The following is a 14,558-nucleotide window of genomic DNA, read 5'->3' on the forward strand; positions in this document are numbered from 1 at the left end:
CAGTGTTTTTACGTGGTTCAGGCGTTAACGAGCCCTAGTCCACGAGTCGATGTTATTATACTTGGAAAAGGTTACAGTAAGATGGCTGGTGCACAAGAACTTCACACACTCACAGTGTTTCTCTCGGGTTCTCTTGAAGAAGATGAAGCTAGAGAGATTTTAGTAGAGTTTTTGCTATATGATTTGTTCGTTCTTCTTCTTGTAAAAGGAAGGGGTCTTTATAGCTAGGGTTTCGGATTAGGTTTTTTCTCTACGTACATGAGTCTTAATTACACCAGCCATAAATAGGGGATACAATTACTGTAGTAGCATGGCTACCAGACTCTATGTGGGTATATTTACGTGAAAGTATGGGGAACACACAAAGTCAGCCGTCTTTTCCAAGTTGTCAGCGGAACAGTAGGCGAAAAGGTACCCTTAGGCGTGCTGGGATGTGTGCGGCTTTGACCTGACGGGCGTGTCAGGCGGGATCCTGTGTCAGACGGATATCATTCCAAATATGCCTTCTCCCGGACTCGACCGTTCGGTTTTGTTCTGTGCGAGGCACGGAACTGTTTCCGCGGAGACCACTCGAAGAGCCTCTCCTGGAAGGGGCCTCCCCGAGGGGTATCCTTCGGGAGTCCGGGAGAGTCGACGAGTTTCCGTGTTGTGCTTGCTTGGAAGAGTAATCCGGATACTAAACAGGAGAGGCGAAGCCTTTCTGTCCATCCGCGAGCTCTGGTCACCCTCCGTGAAAGACATCGATAATTTTGCTTCCCCGAGGTCATCAATCTAAACGCTATCCGGAAATCTGGATAACACCATCTTCTTCAAGAGTTTTCATAACACCTTGTTAAATGCTTCTGCTTGGCCATTTGAAGAAGGATTATAACCGGCTGAAAAACTATGCTTGAATGTGTACTTCTCCATTAGTTTGACAAGTGTCTTACATTTGAAGTAAAGAGCATTGTCTGATATAATTTTTTATGGAACCCCATAACGATAAATTATGTGAGTTCTTATAAAGTTGGCAACATCTTCTGCACGTACTTCTTTTAAGGGTACAACTTCAGCCCACTTGGAGAAGTAATCTGTAACGGCCAAGATGTATTTGTGGATTTTGGAAGATGGTGGCATGAAAGGACCAATGACATCCATTCCCCATGTTTCAAAAGGCCATGCCAATATTGAAGGATGAAGTGGTTGAGGGGGTTGATGGATAAAATCTCCATGTAGTTGACACAACTTGCAACATTTGGCGAAATTAATCGCATCTTGGACCATAGTAGGCCAATATTAACCCAATCGTTTCAATTGAGCTGACAATTTGGGGCTGGCTTGGTGCGCGCCACATGTACCAGCATGAGTTTCTTGAAGAGCATGTGATGCCTCTTCTTTTGAAAGACATCTTGGCAACATCCCATCAAAACAACATTTATACAATGTGTCATTGAGGAAAACAAATCGAAGAGCTCTTCTGTTTACATCCACTCTTCTTTTCAAGTCTTCTGGCAAGACTCCTTTTTGGATATAGTTAATAATTGGTTGGCGCCAGTCATCGTCGTTTGTATTTTCAAGGAAAGCTACCAAATTTATGGTACGTATTTCTTCTTTCCTCTCTATAATTTGGGGTAACAAATGGCGTCCTCTTATTGTAATTTGATTATCCCTTTCACCAGAAAGCATTTGTGATGTAGCTAATTTAGCTAAAGCATCAACTTTGCCATTTTTTTACCTAGGGACATGGTTTAACGTGATATTTTGGAATTGAGAAATCAAAGGCTTAGCCTTCTCATGATAAAGAATTAAAGCCTCATGCTTGACTACAAATTCACGATATAATTTGTTTGATAATCAAAAGAGAATCGCCATATACCTCCAGTGATTTTATTTGCATTTCAAGTGCAATTTCGAGATCGATTATTAACGCTTCATATTCTGCTACATTATTGGTACATATAGCCAGAATGTGAAAAGAGTAAGTTATCAGTCTTCTAGAAGGTGTCACAAAGACAATGCCAGGGACTTCCCCACACTTCTTTGCTGGCCCATCAAAGTAAAGTTGCCAAAATGAGGTTTTAATTGTGAAAACCTCCTCATCTGGAAGGTCTTCATGCAACTCCATATTGTCTAGAATTTGGTGCGCCGCCAAAAAATCAGCCAATGCTTGTCCTTTTATTGCTTATTGCAGGACAAAGTTGATTTCAAATTTTGACAAAATCATGGACCATTTTACCAATCGTCCAAACAACACAGGTTTTAATAGAATGTAACTCAAAGGGTCAACTTTTGACACTAATGTCACGGTGGGTAAGAGTAAGTAATGTCGTAATTTTATAACGGCAAAAATTAAAGTCAAGCACACCTTTTCAATTGGAGGATAGTTATGTTCTGCCCCTACCAAAGTTCTACTTAAGTAGTAAAGGGCGACTTCTTTTCCATCCTCGTTATTTTGTGCCAGCAATGCTCATAAAGAGTGATCTAATGATGTGATATACAATATCAACGGCTTTCCTACAATTGGAGCTCTCAACACTGGTGGGTGTAACAAGTATCGCTTGATACTTTCAAAAGCATTTTGGCATGCCTCATCCCATATGAATGGTACATTTTTCTTCATTAGTCTTGTGAAAGCTTGGCATCTACTAGATAGGTTTGAGATGAACATTCGGATGTAAGCCAGTCTTCCTTTCAATCCCCGTAATTGATGCAAGTTGCGTGGGGGAGGCATTTCCAAAATCGCTTTTATTTTTGCCGGGTCAATTTCAATTCCTCGATGTCTAACAATGAATCAGAGGAACTTTCCCGATGTTACCCCAAATGCACATTTTAAAGGATTCATCTTGAGCTGATGTTTTCTAAGTTTATCAAAGACTCGCCTTAAGTCATCAAGTTGATTTCTCCTCTCTTTAGTTTTCACCACCAAATCATCGACATAACATTCGATAGTATTGTGAAGCATGTCTTCAAAGAAAATGGTCATTTCCCTTTGGAAGGTTGCCCCTGCATTTTTAAGCCCAAATGGCATAACTGTGTTACAATAAATGCCTTTTGGTGTTCGAAAAGCAGTGAGTTCTTCATCTTCAGGTGCCATTTTAATTTGATTATACCCAGAAAACCCATCCATGAATGATAATGCATTAAATCCAGTAATGGCATCTACTAGCAATTCAGTAATAGGAAGTGGGAATTCATCTTTTGGGCAGGCACAGTTTAGATCTCGATAATCCAAGCATATACGAATTTGCCCATTTTTCTTGAACACGGGGACAATGTTTGCAAGCCAAGTTGGGTATTTAACTTCTCGAATGAAGCCAAATCTTATCAATTTGTCGATTTCTGCTTCAATTTTTCGGATTAACTCTGGTCGAATTCTTCTTTGCGATTGTTTCACAGGTGGAACATCTTTTGATACTTCCAACCTATGTACCGCAACATTTGGATCCAAGCCTGGCATATCTTGATATCTCCAGGCGAACACATCTTTATATTCATAATGGAATTGTTTGTACTTTTGCAATTCCTCTTCACTTAATAACGAGCTGACAAATACAGGCTTTGGATCATCCTCGGTACCAAGAATGAGTTATGTTAAATCATCAACTGCTGCTTGCCCCCCATCTTCTATTTCTTGAGGTGACAGTTGAATGATATCCACAAAATCTTCTAAAGAATTCGAGCTTGAGTTTTCTTCATCTACGGCTAAACTTTCTTCAAAAGAAAGATAGTTAACTTGCACCACATCTTCTTGATCCTCTTGTTCTTTGTACCCCTCATTTTGGTGAGAAGTAATTTTCAAATGTTTCTTTTGTTTTAACTGCCATTTCTTACTCTTTCTGAATGCCTTTGGTTGAGAAATAGATGGAAATTCAAGCCTCTCAAATGTTGACACTCGTGGAGTTGATGTGCCTACTTCGAGTCTTTTGAATACCAACACTCGTGGGGTTGATGTACTTATTTCATCACCAAGAAACATCATTTGTTCCTTTTTGTTAACTCATCAAGCTCAAATGAGGCCTTTAAACAATCACTACTTTGATGAATTGTGATTTGTTTTTGTTTCTTAACATGGAATTTTTTCTTTTCCATCTTGAAGGCTTTTGGAGTTATAGCAGTTGGGGATCTTTTGCGAAGAGTAATAGGCCTTTTGTTTGTTTTGATATTTTTACCAAAAGTTATTGATATTTGCATTTTTCCATTGGGAAGTGACTGATCAATCTTTTGTAATGGTAAAGTGAAACTCGTCATTAGGGTTGTCACTATATCTTCAATAGGTGTTAATGCTTTTTTCCCCATTCTCCGTTGACTTTTAGGAATATATTTAAAGATTCTTTTTTGATAGGACACCTTTAAATTCTCCTCTTCCTTTTGAGAAGATTTCATAGGGGTAATTGTTTGATTTGTAGGGATTTTTGTGAGGTTGAGCCCTCAAATTGTTTGGGACAACATTTTGTTTCCTCAGGTTTCCCTGTTAATATAGTGACATTAGCTGGCTTGTAAAATTTTGCATCAACGTAATTCACTTGTTCCCCATAAAAGGGATTTGGGTCTGCATTAACCGTTTTAACTTTTCCTCCTTTGCAAAACTTGAAACATTGGTGAAGTGTTGAAGGAATGACTCCATATTCATGAAGCCAAGGTCGCCCTAACAACACGTTATAGGATGTATCGGAGCCAATAACATGAAATAGGGCCTCAGATGTTAATTCGTCTATTTCCACTTTTAATGTGATACTTCCCCTTACTTTTTCTCCAACTTGGTTGAATCCTTGGATTGTTAATGATGATGGAGATAATTGACGTGGTTGGAAACCAACATCTTTCAAAGTTTTTACAGGAAGTACATTAACAGCTGACCCACAATCCAACATGATGTGACTTACACGAATATTGGCAATCATATCTATCACATAGAGAGTTCGATTATGCAAAGCGGCTTCCAATTGACGATCTTCATCATCAAAAGTAATGCATGCCATACAAGAAGCATTTCCCTCAAGTGGCATAGGTTTAATTGGCTCTATCTGCTCCATATAAATTTCAGGACCTGTTAATGCAACGACAAGAGCATTTCTATGCTCAGGAGACATTTGTAAAGCATCGTAGACACTCAAAAGAGCAGGGATGCGTTTTAAATGAGCCAATATGTCATATTTTGCTCGCGTCATCTCGTGTTCACCATTACCTTTGCTTTGGAGACTATAACTACATATTTCTTTATTGATCGAGGATGAAGATTTTCCGAATTAAATATCATGCTTAGCTTTTTCAAGCTCTTTTGCTTCTTTTGCCTTCTTTGCAACGATTTTACTGCGCATATCTTGCAAAGTAATCTCATCTACCTCAGTTTCATTTTCCAATAAGGAAAAATTATGAATTTCTTCTGCAAGTATAGCCATGCAACAACTCAACACTTCCTCCTCATTATGAGTGATAGTCATTTTACGCAGATTCTCTGTCATGAACTCTTCTAGAGTTATGAAATTTCTTCTTTGCTCGTGTTCATCCTCTTTATGGGCAAGCCTTTGTTTTTTGGCCTTTTTCTTTTTGTTGCTCTTCTTTGGTCTCGCTTTGTCCCAGAATTTGACTCCAGAACTTTCTGATGAAATATTTTTTGTTAAGGATGAACCTTGAACTGTAGTAGATTCTCTTCAAGAACACGTCTGCCACGTACTTTCTAACTCTTCTTCACTATCAGACTAGTTGTCCCACAACTTCAGATTTGGTTCCGTTCATACAAAGTATGAATATTTGGATTTCCTAACTTTGGCATCTCGGAATGAGCTTAAACTATTGTAACTTCTTTATCAACTTCAAATTATATAGAAATTACATCTCTATGTAACAGTTGGTCATTTTCAATTAATGAAGTTACATTCGTAGTTGCTTTTGCAAAAGAAGAGTCTATCTCAATCTCTTTTCTTTTAATCATGCCTTCAATAATATTTTTGAGGACATAACAATCCTTCATCGGATGTCTGACAATTCTATGATATCGATAATAATTTGGATCATTAGTCGTGCTGACTTCGTTAGGTCTTTTAGGCTCAGGGAGCTTAATAGCTTTGGAATTTATTAACTCATCAAAAATTTGTTCATCATCAAATGAATATTTGACTTCTTTTCTGTAATGCCCCAAATTTCCTAATAAGGTTTAGGACCTTGATTAGGAGGCCGGGAGGGCCATAATTGATTTATTATGGTATTTAATGATTATATGCATGTTTATGTGAATTATATTATTATATGATGGTGAATGCATCCATATGGGTTCATATTTTAATTACAAGGGCATTTTGGTAATTTGGCCGTTGAGGGTGTGATTGTGTATTTTTATATATGGGGGTGAATTATAAATAATACCACATGATATGTGGATTGGCTTGAGCCATTCGACATGAGACGATCATGGAAATGTAAGTTTTCGGTCTAGCCATAACGGGATTAAGTTCAGGGCTCGGGGTGAGTCTCGGGGTCAATTCGATGATTAGAACATTACCGGGAATTAAAGGTAATGGGGTATGATTTATTGGAATTTGAGAATAATTGGAATTGGAGGGTGTTAATTATAATTAACGAGATAGGCGGGAAAGGACGGTTTTACCCTTGGGAGTGTTTAGAAGCCTTTATTTGACCTAGGGGCAAAATAGTCTTTTCACCCTAAGATATATACCAGCCTTTGAGTTTAGAAGGCTGTGGAATTGTTAAAAAATAGAGCATCATTATCCTCATCTCTCTCCTTCCCGTACACCATTTCTCCTTCATCTTCCTTTCAATTTTTGAGAGCCATCTTGAGGTATCAAGCTAGGAGATCAAAGGTGGGGGCTTAGGACTTTGGTTCAGCCATTGAAGGGGATTGAAAACCAAGCTTGAGGTAAGGAAACTCAGCCATGAAAGTCTTGTTATACTCTATTTTCGGAAGTTTGATTGGTGTTTAACTTGGGTTTTGATGGGGGTTTGATATAGATGATGTTTAGTGGTTGAATTGGGTGTTAGGTTAATGTTTGGGGTTGGTTTGAAGGGCTGGTTTTGAGGAGAAACGCAGGGGAAGAAATCTGGTTTTTGCTGTTTTGCTTAATGTGTCGCGGCCTGGCTATGGTGAGCCACGGCCTGCGTGTGCTTCTGGGCAAGTTTTGCCTCTGTCTGAGGGTGAGTCGCGGCATGGCTAGGGAGGGCCACGGCCCATAAAGGCAGTTTTGGCCAGAAATGGGTTTTTGACCTAGGGATGCTAGCCTTAGGCCTCGGGGTCGATCCTACTACCAGGTTAAGTGTGGATTGATGTCCCGGAGGCTAGATATTGGTTTGGGAACCTATGTTGATCATTTTTATTGATGGTATCCTATATTTTTGGTTATGACTAGGTGACCGCTAAAGGACTAAAAGTTGATCGTTCTCAAGGGTCGTTCCTTTATTTATTCTAGCTCGAATCTGAGGTAAGAAAACTGCACCCCATGTGTGACATGCATGGCTATGATTGATGCATGTTGGATGTCTGAATGTAAACATTGATAGAATAATGAATGCTTGGCAATTTTTCCCATTTGCATATGATTATTATTGAGGCATGCTGGTTGGTTAAATGTGATGCATGTGATGCACGAGAAACATGTGATTAGGGCATGCCATGAATGATGAATATGGGATTGGTCAGAGCTTGAGTCTCTGTGTTTGTGCACGATCATGATTATGCTGGCAACTGTTAGGTAAGCATGCTGAATGCCCTACTTTTGGATAATTGGCATATGATACACATTGATAGCATTGCTTACTTGTTCATGGTACCGACTAATTAGTCAGATTGGCAAAGGTGTTAGTATCAACTGTGAAGCTGTGACTCACTAGTCAAGTTCGGCAGTGGTACTGGGCACTGGTCACATTGGGCTGACTCACTAGTCAGGACGGCCTTAGCGTGTTCCACGTAAGCCATGTCGATTAGATCAAATTGACCTTCCGCATTGAATGACTCAAAGAGCATTAATGCAGGACCGACCCCAAGTTCGATGAATATAAACAAGCACTTATCTAGCCAAAGGCTAGTCATTTAGAGCCAGGGCTAGCTAGCGAGCCCCGTGACTGTTAGGTCACATGGCTATGGGCACCGGCCCTCAGTGACATGCTTGTCAGTCACTCATTTGATAAGAGCCATTGCAGGAAAGCCTAGGTAACGGTGTCGTTACACGGCTATGGGCACTGGGCCCCTAGTGACTTGTTTGTCGGTCACTCAGTATCGTTTAACAGGACCTCAAAGTGATATTCACTCATCTGATCAGAGCTATGAGCTCTGTATGATCATTTTGATCATCATATGCATGGCTTTGGGCACTGAGGCCCTAGTGACTTGCTTGTTGGTCACTCAGCATGGTTTACCATAACCTCAAGTGTTGAGACACTCATCTGATCTGATTAGGATTGACTTGATGGTCATCCAATCAGAAGGGAAGGATTTCTTATCTGAGCCCCTAGTGACTTGTTTGGCAGTCACTCAGCATGGTTTACCAGAACCTCAAGTGTTGCGACACTCATCTGATTAGGATGGACTAGATAGTCCTCTAATCAAAAGGGCAGGATCTCTTATCCTGGATACCCCAGCTTTGTTTGAACTCATTTGCATGCTGAATAGAGCTATGTTTGCTAGGTGTGCCAGATATGATTTAATATCATGATATGACTGTTTGTGAGCATATGAGTTTTCTTGCTGGTCTTCGGCTCACGGGTGCTTTGTGGTGCAGGTAAAGGCAAAAGAAAGCTGGACCATCCTTGAGTTGGAGAGCTTAGGTGATGACGTGTACATATGCAACTGCTCGGCCAATACTTGGGCGAGGTTTGAAAGAGGAACTAGGGTTAAACCCTGTTTTGCCGCTTAGAATGGCCTGTTGTAAATATTTTCTTGTAATAGACTCTGAAATTATATTTTTGGGATCCCAATGTATATATTAAATGTTCTAGTGAAACGTTACATCTTAACCGAAATTTTTAATCCCTAAACCGCTAATCACACTTAGTTACACGTTTATGGCCAAACGACTCGATTAGCGAGTTTAGCACTGTTTGCAATGTGCACTGTATCGGTCCCTGGAGTTGGGGCGTTACATTTTCTTTCTCTGAGAGTTCATTTCTTTGGTGGCTCTAACGTTTTTCCCCTATCCTTATTATTGTTAGCATTAACAAAGGTGGTCATTGACTCCCCTTTCTTCGGTGCCCTTTTGTTATCAATTTTTGGGTAGGACTTTTGTAAGCTGCCCTTTTTCCGAGCAATTTGAATCTCCACATTACATGCTTTTGATACTAGCTCATTAAAGGTTTTAGGCTCTATTGTGCCGACAAAAGTGGCCACCTCGGAGTTGAGGTCCCTAGTACACATCGAAACTGCAGCCTGTTCTAATAGCCTTTCCGGACATTGGAGATTGAGACTTCTCCATCTTGTAATGAATTCATTTGCATTTTCATTAGGCCTTTGTTTGGTTTCCACCAGATCATGGATTTCTATCGCCTTTCTCAAACTGACAAATTGTGCTAAAAAGGCCTTTTGCATATCATCTCAGGTATTTATGGACCTTGGTGGAAGTTGGGTATACCATGTAAAGGTTGCTCCCTTTAGTGATTGCACAAATTGTCTGATCAAAAGTGCATCTGACTAAGCAGATTCACCATAAGCAGAGGTGAAATATGCCAGATGTTCATAGGGAGACCCTTCGATTCCATCAAACTTTTCAAATTTTTGTTTTATGTAGTTTGCTGGAAACGAAATTTGATCATAGTAGGCCAGATAAGGTTTGTGATATCCAAGGATAGGCATGCTTGTTGCAGCCTGGTACTCTCGAATACTTTCCATGATCAAAGTTTTCAGATATGATGATGGTTGCGCATTGGCTAGTGGTGATTGCACACTGACTGGCAGAGGTTGCATACTGGCTGGCGAAGGTATTGAGGATGAAGAATTTTGCCCAAATTTCTTTTTGTTTTGATGCATTAACATTAGCTTGTTGTGATAATTTTGTAGAAAGTCGAACAACTTCTTCGTCTCTTTCCGCTAATCGCTTGCGAAGCTCTTGCACCTCCGCTTTTCGACTCATTGCCCCAGTTACTAACACTGGCATATTTTTATCATTACCGATTGTTAGTGCTTCAAATTGAGAAATGAGCTAATTGGGAACCACCTCTTCTTGATTACTAAAATAAGTATCATTCATGGAGGCTTCTGACATACTACTTCCCACTTCTTGAGTAGAGGATTTTAAAGGTTTTTCAGTACTCGTTTTGCTTATAGTATGAGCTCTTGAACGAGTTATAGGTCCCTTGTAGGGCGTAGACTCGCTATCTTGTTGAACTCTTGTGGGCTGGTACCCCGGAAGAAATACCCATTCACTTTGTCCCTTCTGAGTTGTTGACCATCCTTCTCTTTTGTTGAAGAACGAGCAAGGATTTACTTTAGGGACTCGCGAATGTGAACTTCTAGCCCTCTTTGGGAAAGAGGAAAGTGTCTTTAACCCTCCATCTAATCTCAGGTGATCCAATGGATGCCTAGTCTCTTCAATGAGTGGTTGTTGCTGTCTTTGATGACTTGATGGGCTTTTTGTTGGAATTTCTAACTGTGCAGATTTTGCCAGTATTCCAACTTTGGGCATAATAGAGTCACCTTTTACTAGCTTTGACATTTTGGGAGTATTTGGTGTAGATGAATATTTTGTTGCCTTTGTGGCTCTCAAAGTTCGGGGAGTTGGTACAATTTCTTCATCCACAACCGAAGTGACCATCACAGATGCCACCGTGGGCATGTTGATAGGGATAGAACCAATCATAATCTGGAAAAATTGTTGGTTCGATTCCCTTTGATTGTTAACTGAGTAACCCCTGATTGGTAGTGATTTTTCTTTGGTAGTTTTGACTACCTCATAAAGCAATGGTGCAGAAGCTTTCACAATTTTGGCATTGTTTCTTTTGATGGAGAGATTTTGCCTCTTTTTGAAACCTTTAGCTGCCTTGCCTTTCAAGGTTTCCTGAGTTTTGGTGGTGCCTCTGGTAACCTTGCCTTTAAAGGCTTCCCGAGCTTCGGTGGTGGTCTTCAAGTGCAACATTGATTTGGGTACACTGTAAGTGATAGGCACCTTGCCAATTGAGAATGCGGCCAAAATCTGATTCCTCTTATGCTTCTGTCCATTGTTAGTGCCGACAATTGGTATCTAATGGAAGTAAACAGTAACTTGTGGTGTAATTTTCCTCCTGTAATATAAAAAAAAGGTTAGCACTAAAATTTTGATTTTGTAAAATCATCATATTCGGAGATGAAAAGGAGAATGGGTCCCACCGGGTGTGCCAAAAATCATGTTGAACAAAAATTTCAAATTTAATATATTAAAATTATTGCCAAACACAATTTCACCAATGCCGATTTTATAGCATAAGAGTTTATTAATTTGAGTTCGACCCATCCAAGATTATAAGAATAACCTCATAATTACTACCCTTTTTATTTAAAGGAAAACCTTTTGATTCCAATTATGATGATATTAATTAATGCCATTTGGACTAACTAATGCTCCTGCAGCTTTCATGGACCTCATGAATAGAGTATTTAAGGATTTCTTGGATAAATTTGTCGTTGTTGTTATCGATGATATCCTTATATACTCAAAGTCAAAAAAAGAACATGAGGAACATCTAAGATGTACGCTGGAAACTCTCAAAAAGGAACAACTGTATGCCAAATTCAAGAAGTGTGAATTTTGGCTCGATAAAATTAACTTTTTGGGACATGTTGTGTCAAAAAGTAGGATTTTGGTGGATCCAGCTAAGATAGAAGCAGTAAAAGGATGGTCCCAGCGAAGGAATGCAACTGAAGTAAGAAGTTTTATGGGCTTAACTGGATATTATCGACGATTCATAGAAGGGTTTTCCAAAATTGCAACCCCACTTACGGCGCTCACTAGAATGAATAGTCAATTCATATGGAAAGAAGCTTGTGAGGAGAGCTTTAGGGAATTAAAGAATCGACTAACTAATGCTCCAATCCTCACCATCCCAAATAGTACAGACGAGTTTGAAATTTTCTGTGACGCTTCAAAGATGGGATTAGGAGCGGTGTTGATGCAAGAAGAGAGAGTAGTAGCTTACACCTCCAGATAATTAAAGGATTATGAGAAATCTACCCCACACATGATCTAGAGTTAGCTGCGGTAGTTTTTGCCTTAAAAATTTGGAGATATTATCTCTACGAAGTAAGATGTAAAATTTTTACTGATCACAAGAGTTTGAAGTACTTCTTTACCTAGAAGGAACTTAATATGAGACAAAGAAGGTGGTTGGAATTAGTCAAAGACTACGATTGTGAAATTTTATACCACCCTGGTAAAACTAACAAAGTAGCGGATGCATTAAGTAGAAAGACGTCGACAAGCTTGATGTTCCTTCAAGCCTTGTCCAAACCGCTACAAGAGGAAGTAGTAAGATCGTGCATAGAAGTAGTAGTCGGAGGATTGTCCAATCTGACGTTGGAGTCGAATCTGCTGGAGGAAATAAAAGAAGGTCAAGAATCAGATCCTCACCTAACCGAGGTCAAAGTATAAGTCAAAGAAGAAAAAGTGAAGAATTTTAATATTTCTGACTCAGGAATATTAAAATTTAACGGAAGAATTTGCGTACCTGCAAGAGAGGACATTATGAATAAGATTATGAATGAAGCTCATAACACTCCATACACGGTACATCCAGGCTCAACAAAGATGTACAGAAGTTTGAAGGAACACTTTTGGTGGCCTGGCATGAAGAAAGATGTAGCCCAATATGTAGCTCGATGTCTTACTTTCCAAAGGATTAAGGCAGAACATCAACGACCTGGAGGAGAACTACAGCCCTTGGAAATACCATAATGGAAATGGGAGCAGATTGCAATGGACTTCGTTATTGGACTTCCACGAACAAGCAAAGGATATGATTCAATATGGGTCATCATCAACCGATTAACAAAGTCTGCTCATTTCCTTCCGGTAAAGGTGATGTACACAAGGGACCAGTTAGCAAAAGCTTATGTGCAAGAGATAGTACGATTGCATGGAATTCCAATTTCCATAGTGTCAGATAGAGACTCAAAATTTAGTTCAAAGTTCTGGCAAAGCTTGCACAAGGCTATGGGGACAAGATTGAAATTTAGTACAGCTTTCCACCCATAAACAGATGGTCAAACAGAAAGGACTATACAGACTCTTGAAGATATGCTAAGAGCGTGTGTCCTAGACTTGAAGGATCGTGGAGTAAATATTTATCGCTGATTGAATTTTCCTATAACAACAGTTATCAAGAAACCATAGGGATGGCACCCTATGAAGCGTTATATGGGCGGAAATGTCGATCTCCTATCCATTGGCACGAGGTGGGTGAAAGAAAGTACATAGAGCAACAAACTGGACCAGATATTGTGACGTCAACAACGGAAGTTGTTCGAAAAATTCAACAGAGGATAGCAGCAGTCCAAAGTCGACAAAAATGATATGCTGACAAACGAAGAAGACCATTAGAGTTCCAAGTCGGAGAAAAAGTATTTCTACGGATAACACCAATGAAAGGTGTTATGATATTTGGACAAAAAGGAAAGTTGAATCCAAGGTTCATTGGACCTTTTGAAATATTAGACCGAATTGGAAAAGTGGCCTATAAATTAGCACTACCGCCAGAGTTGTCGGATGTGCATGATGTCTTCCATGTGTCTATGTTGAAGAAATATATTCCTGATTCCAATCACGTGTTGAAACATGAAGTTATCCAGGTGGACAAAGACCTTACCTATGAGGAAAAACCTGTCCAAATCTTGGATCGAAAGAATAAGGTCTTAAGAAATAAAGAAATACCTTTGGTCAAGGTATTGTGGAGAAACCAAACAATAGAAGAGGCTACGTGGGAGCGTGAAGATGAGATGAAAGCTAAATATCCCGATTTACTCTAGATTTTCGTGGACGAAAATTTGTAAGGAGGGTAGATTGCCACTTCTTTCTACAAATGCATTATAACAATTATGAAAAATAAGAGAAGATATTTTATTCATACTTTTGAGTGCATTACAATGTTAATCGAATGCTAGAGCTATTAAGTAAAGTGGAAGAATAACTAATGAATACACAACTATAATATTCATGGGCATTTCATTAGTATAATACCCATAGAATGATGTTAAATACAAGCAAACAATCACTAAAGTTATGAACAATAAAGAGAAATTCATGGTTTGATGATGAATTTTATCTAGAAGGTTAAGAGATGAAGAAGTTGTGCAAGTAAATGGTTGAAGGAACAAGTACTTATAGGACAAAAACTAGTCGTTATGACTGTTGGTGAATAGTGATCTGACCGTTGGAAACAATAACCTGACCATTGGGGATATAGTTGTATTCTATTGTGGGATTTTAACAATTCTAAGTTGTTGAAGTAACTAACACATGAGAATAATTAATTTATGGATGTTAGAGAAACTTTTTCAGAAAAGTTTGTGAGTCAAAAATGTTGGACTAGGTAATATAAGAAGATTGAGAAATTTTCATTTTTTTACTATTCACCGGGTACTATTCATAGTGGGTCCCATAATGGGGTCC

The 14,558-nt window shown here is 39.2% G+C and overlaps 1 protein-coding gene across 1 annotated transcript; it reads left to right on the forward strand.

Annotated features, from left to right (window-relative positions):
• The first annotated feature begins 13,531 nt into the window (after positions 1–13,531).
• On the forward strand, positions 13,532–13,915 carry LOC133814528 (uncharacterized). The gene has a single exon (XM_062247474.1). It carries the CDS (start codon positions 13,532–13,534, stop codon positions 13,913–13,915), a length of 384 nt encoding a protein of 127 aa, XP_062103458.1.
• Positions 13,916–14,558: the final 643 nt, after the last annotated feature.

The sequence above is a fragment of the Humulus lupulus genome, chromosome 2 (genome assembly GCF_963169125.1).
Source record: "Humulus lupulus chromosome 2, drHumLupu1.1, whole genome shotgun sequence".
Classification (NCBI taxonomy): Eukaryota; Viridiplantae; Streptophyta; class Magnoliopsida; order Rosales; family Cannabaceae; genus Humulus; species Humulus lupulus.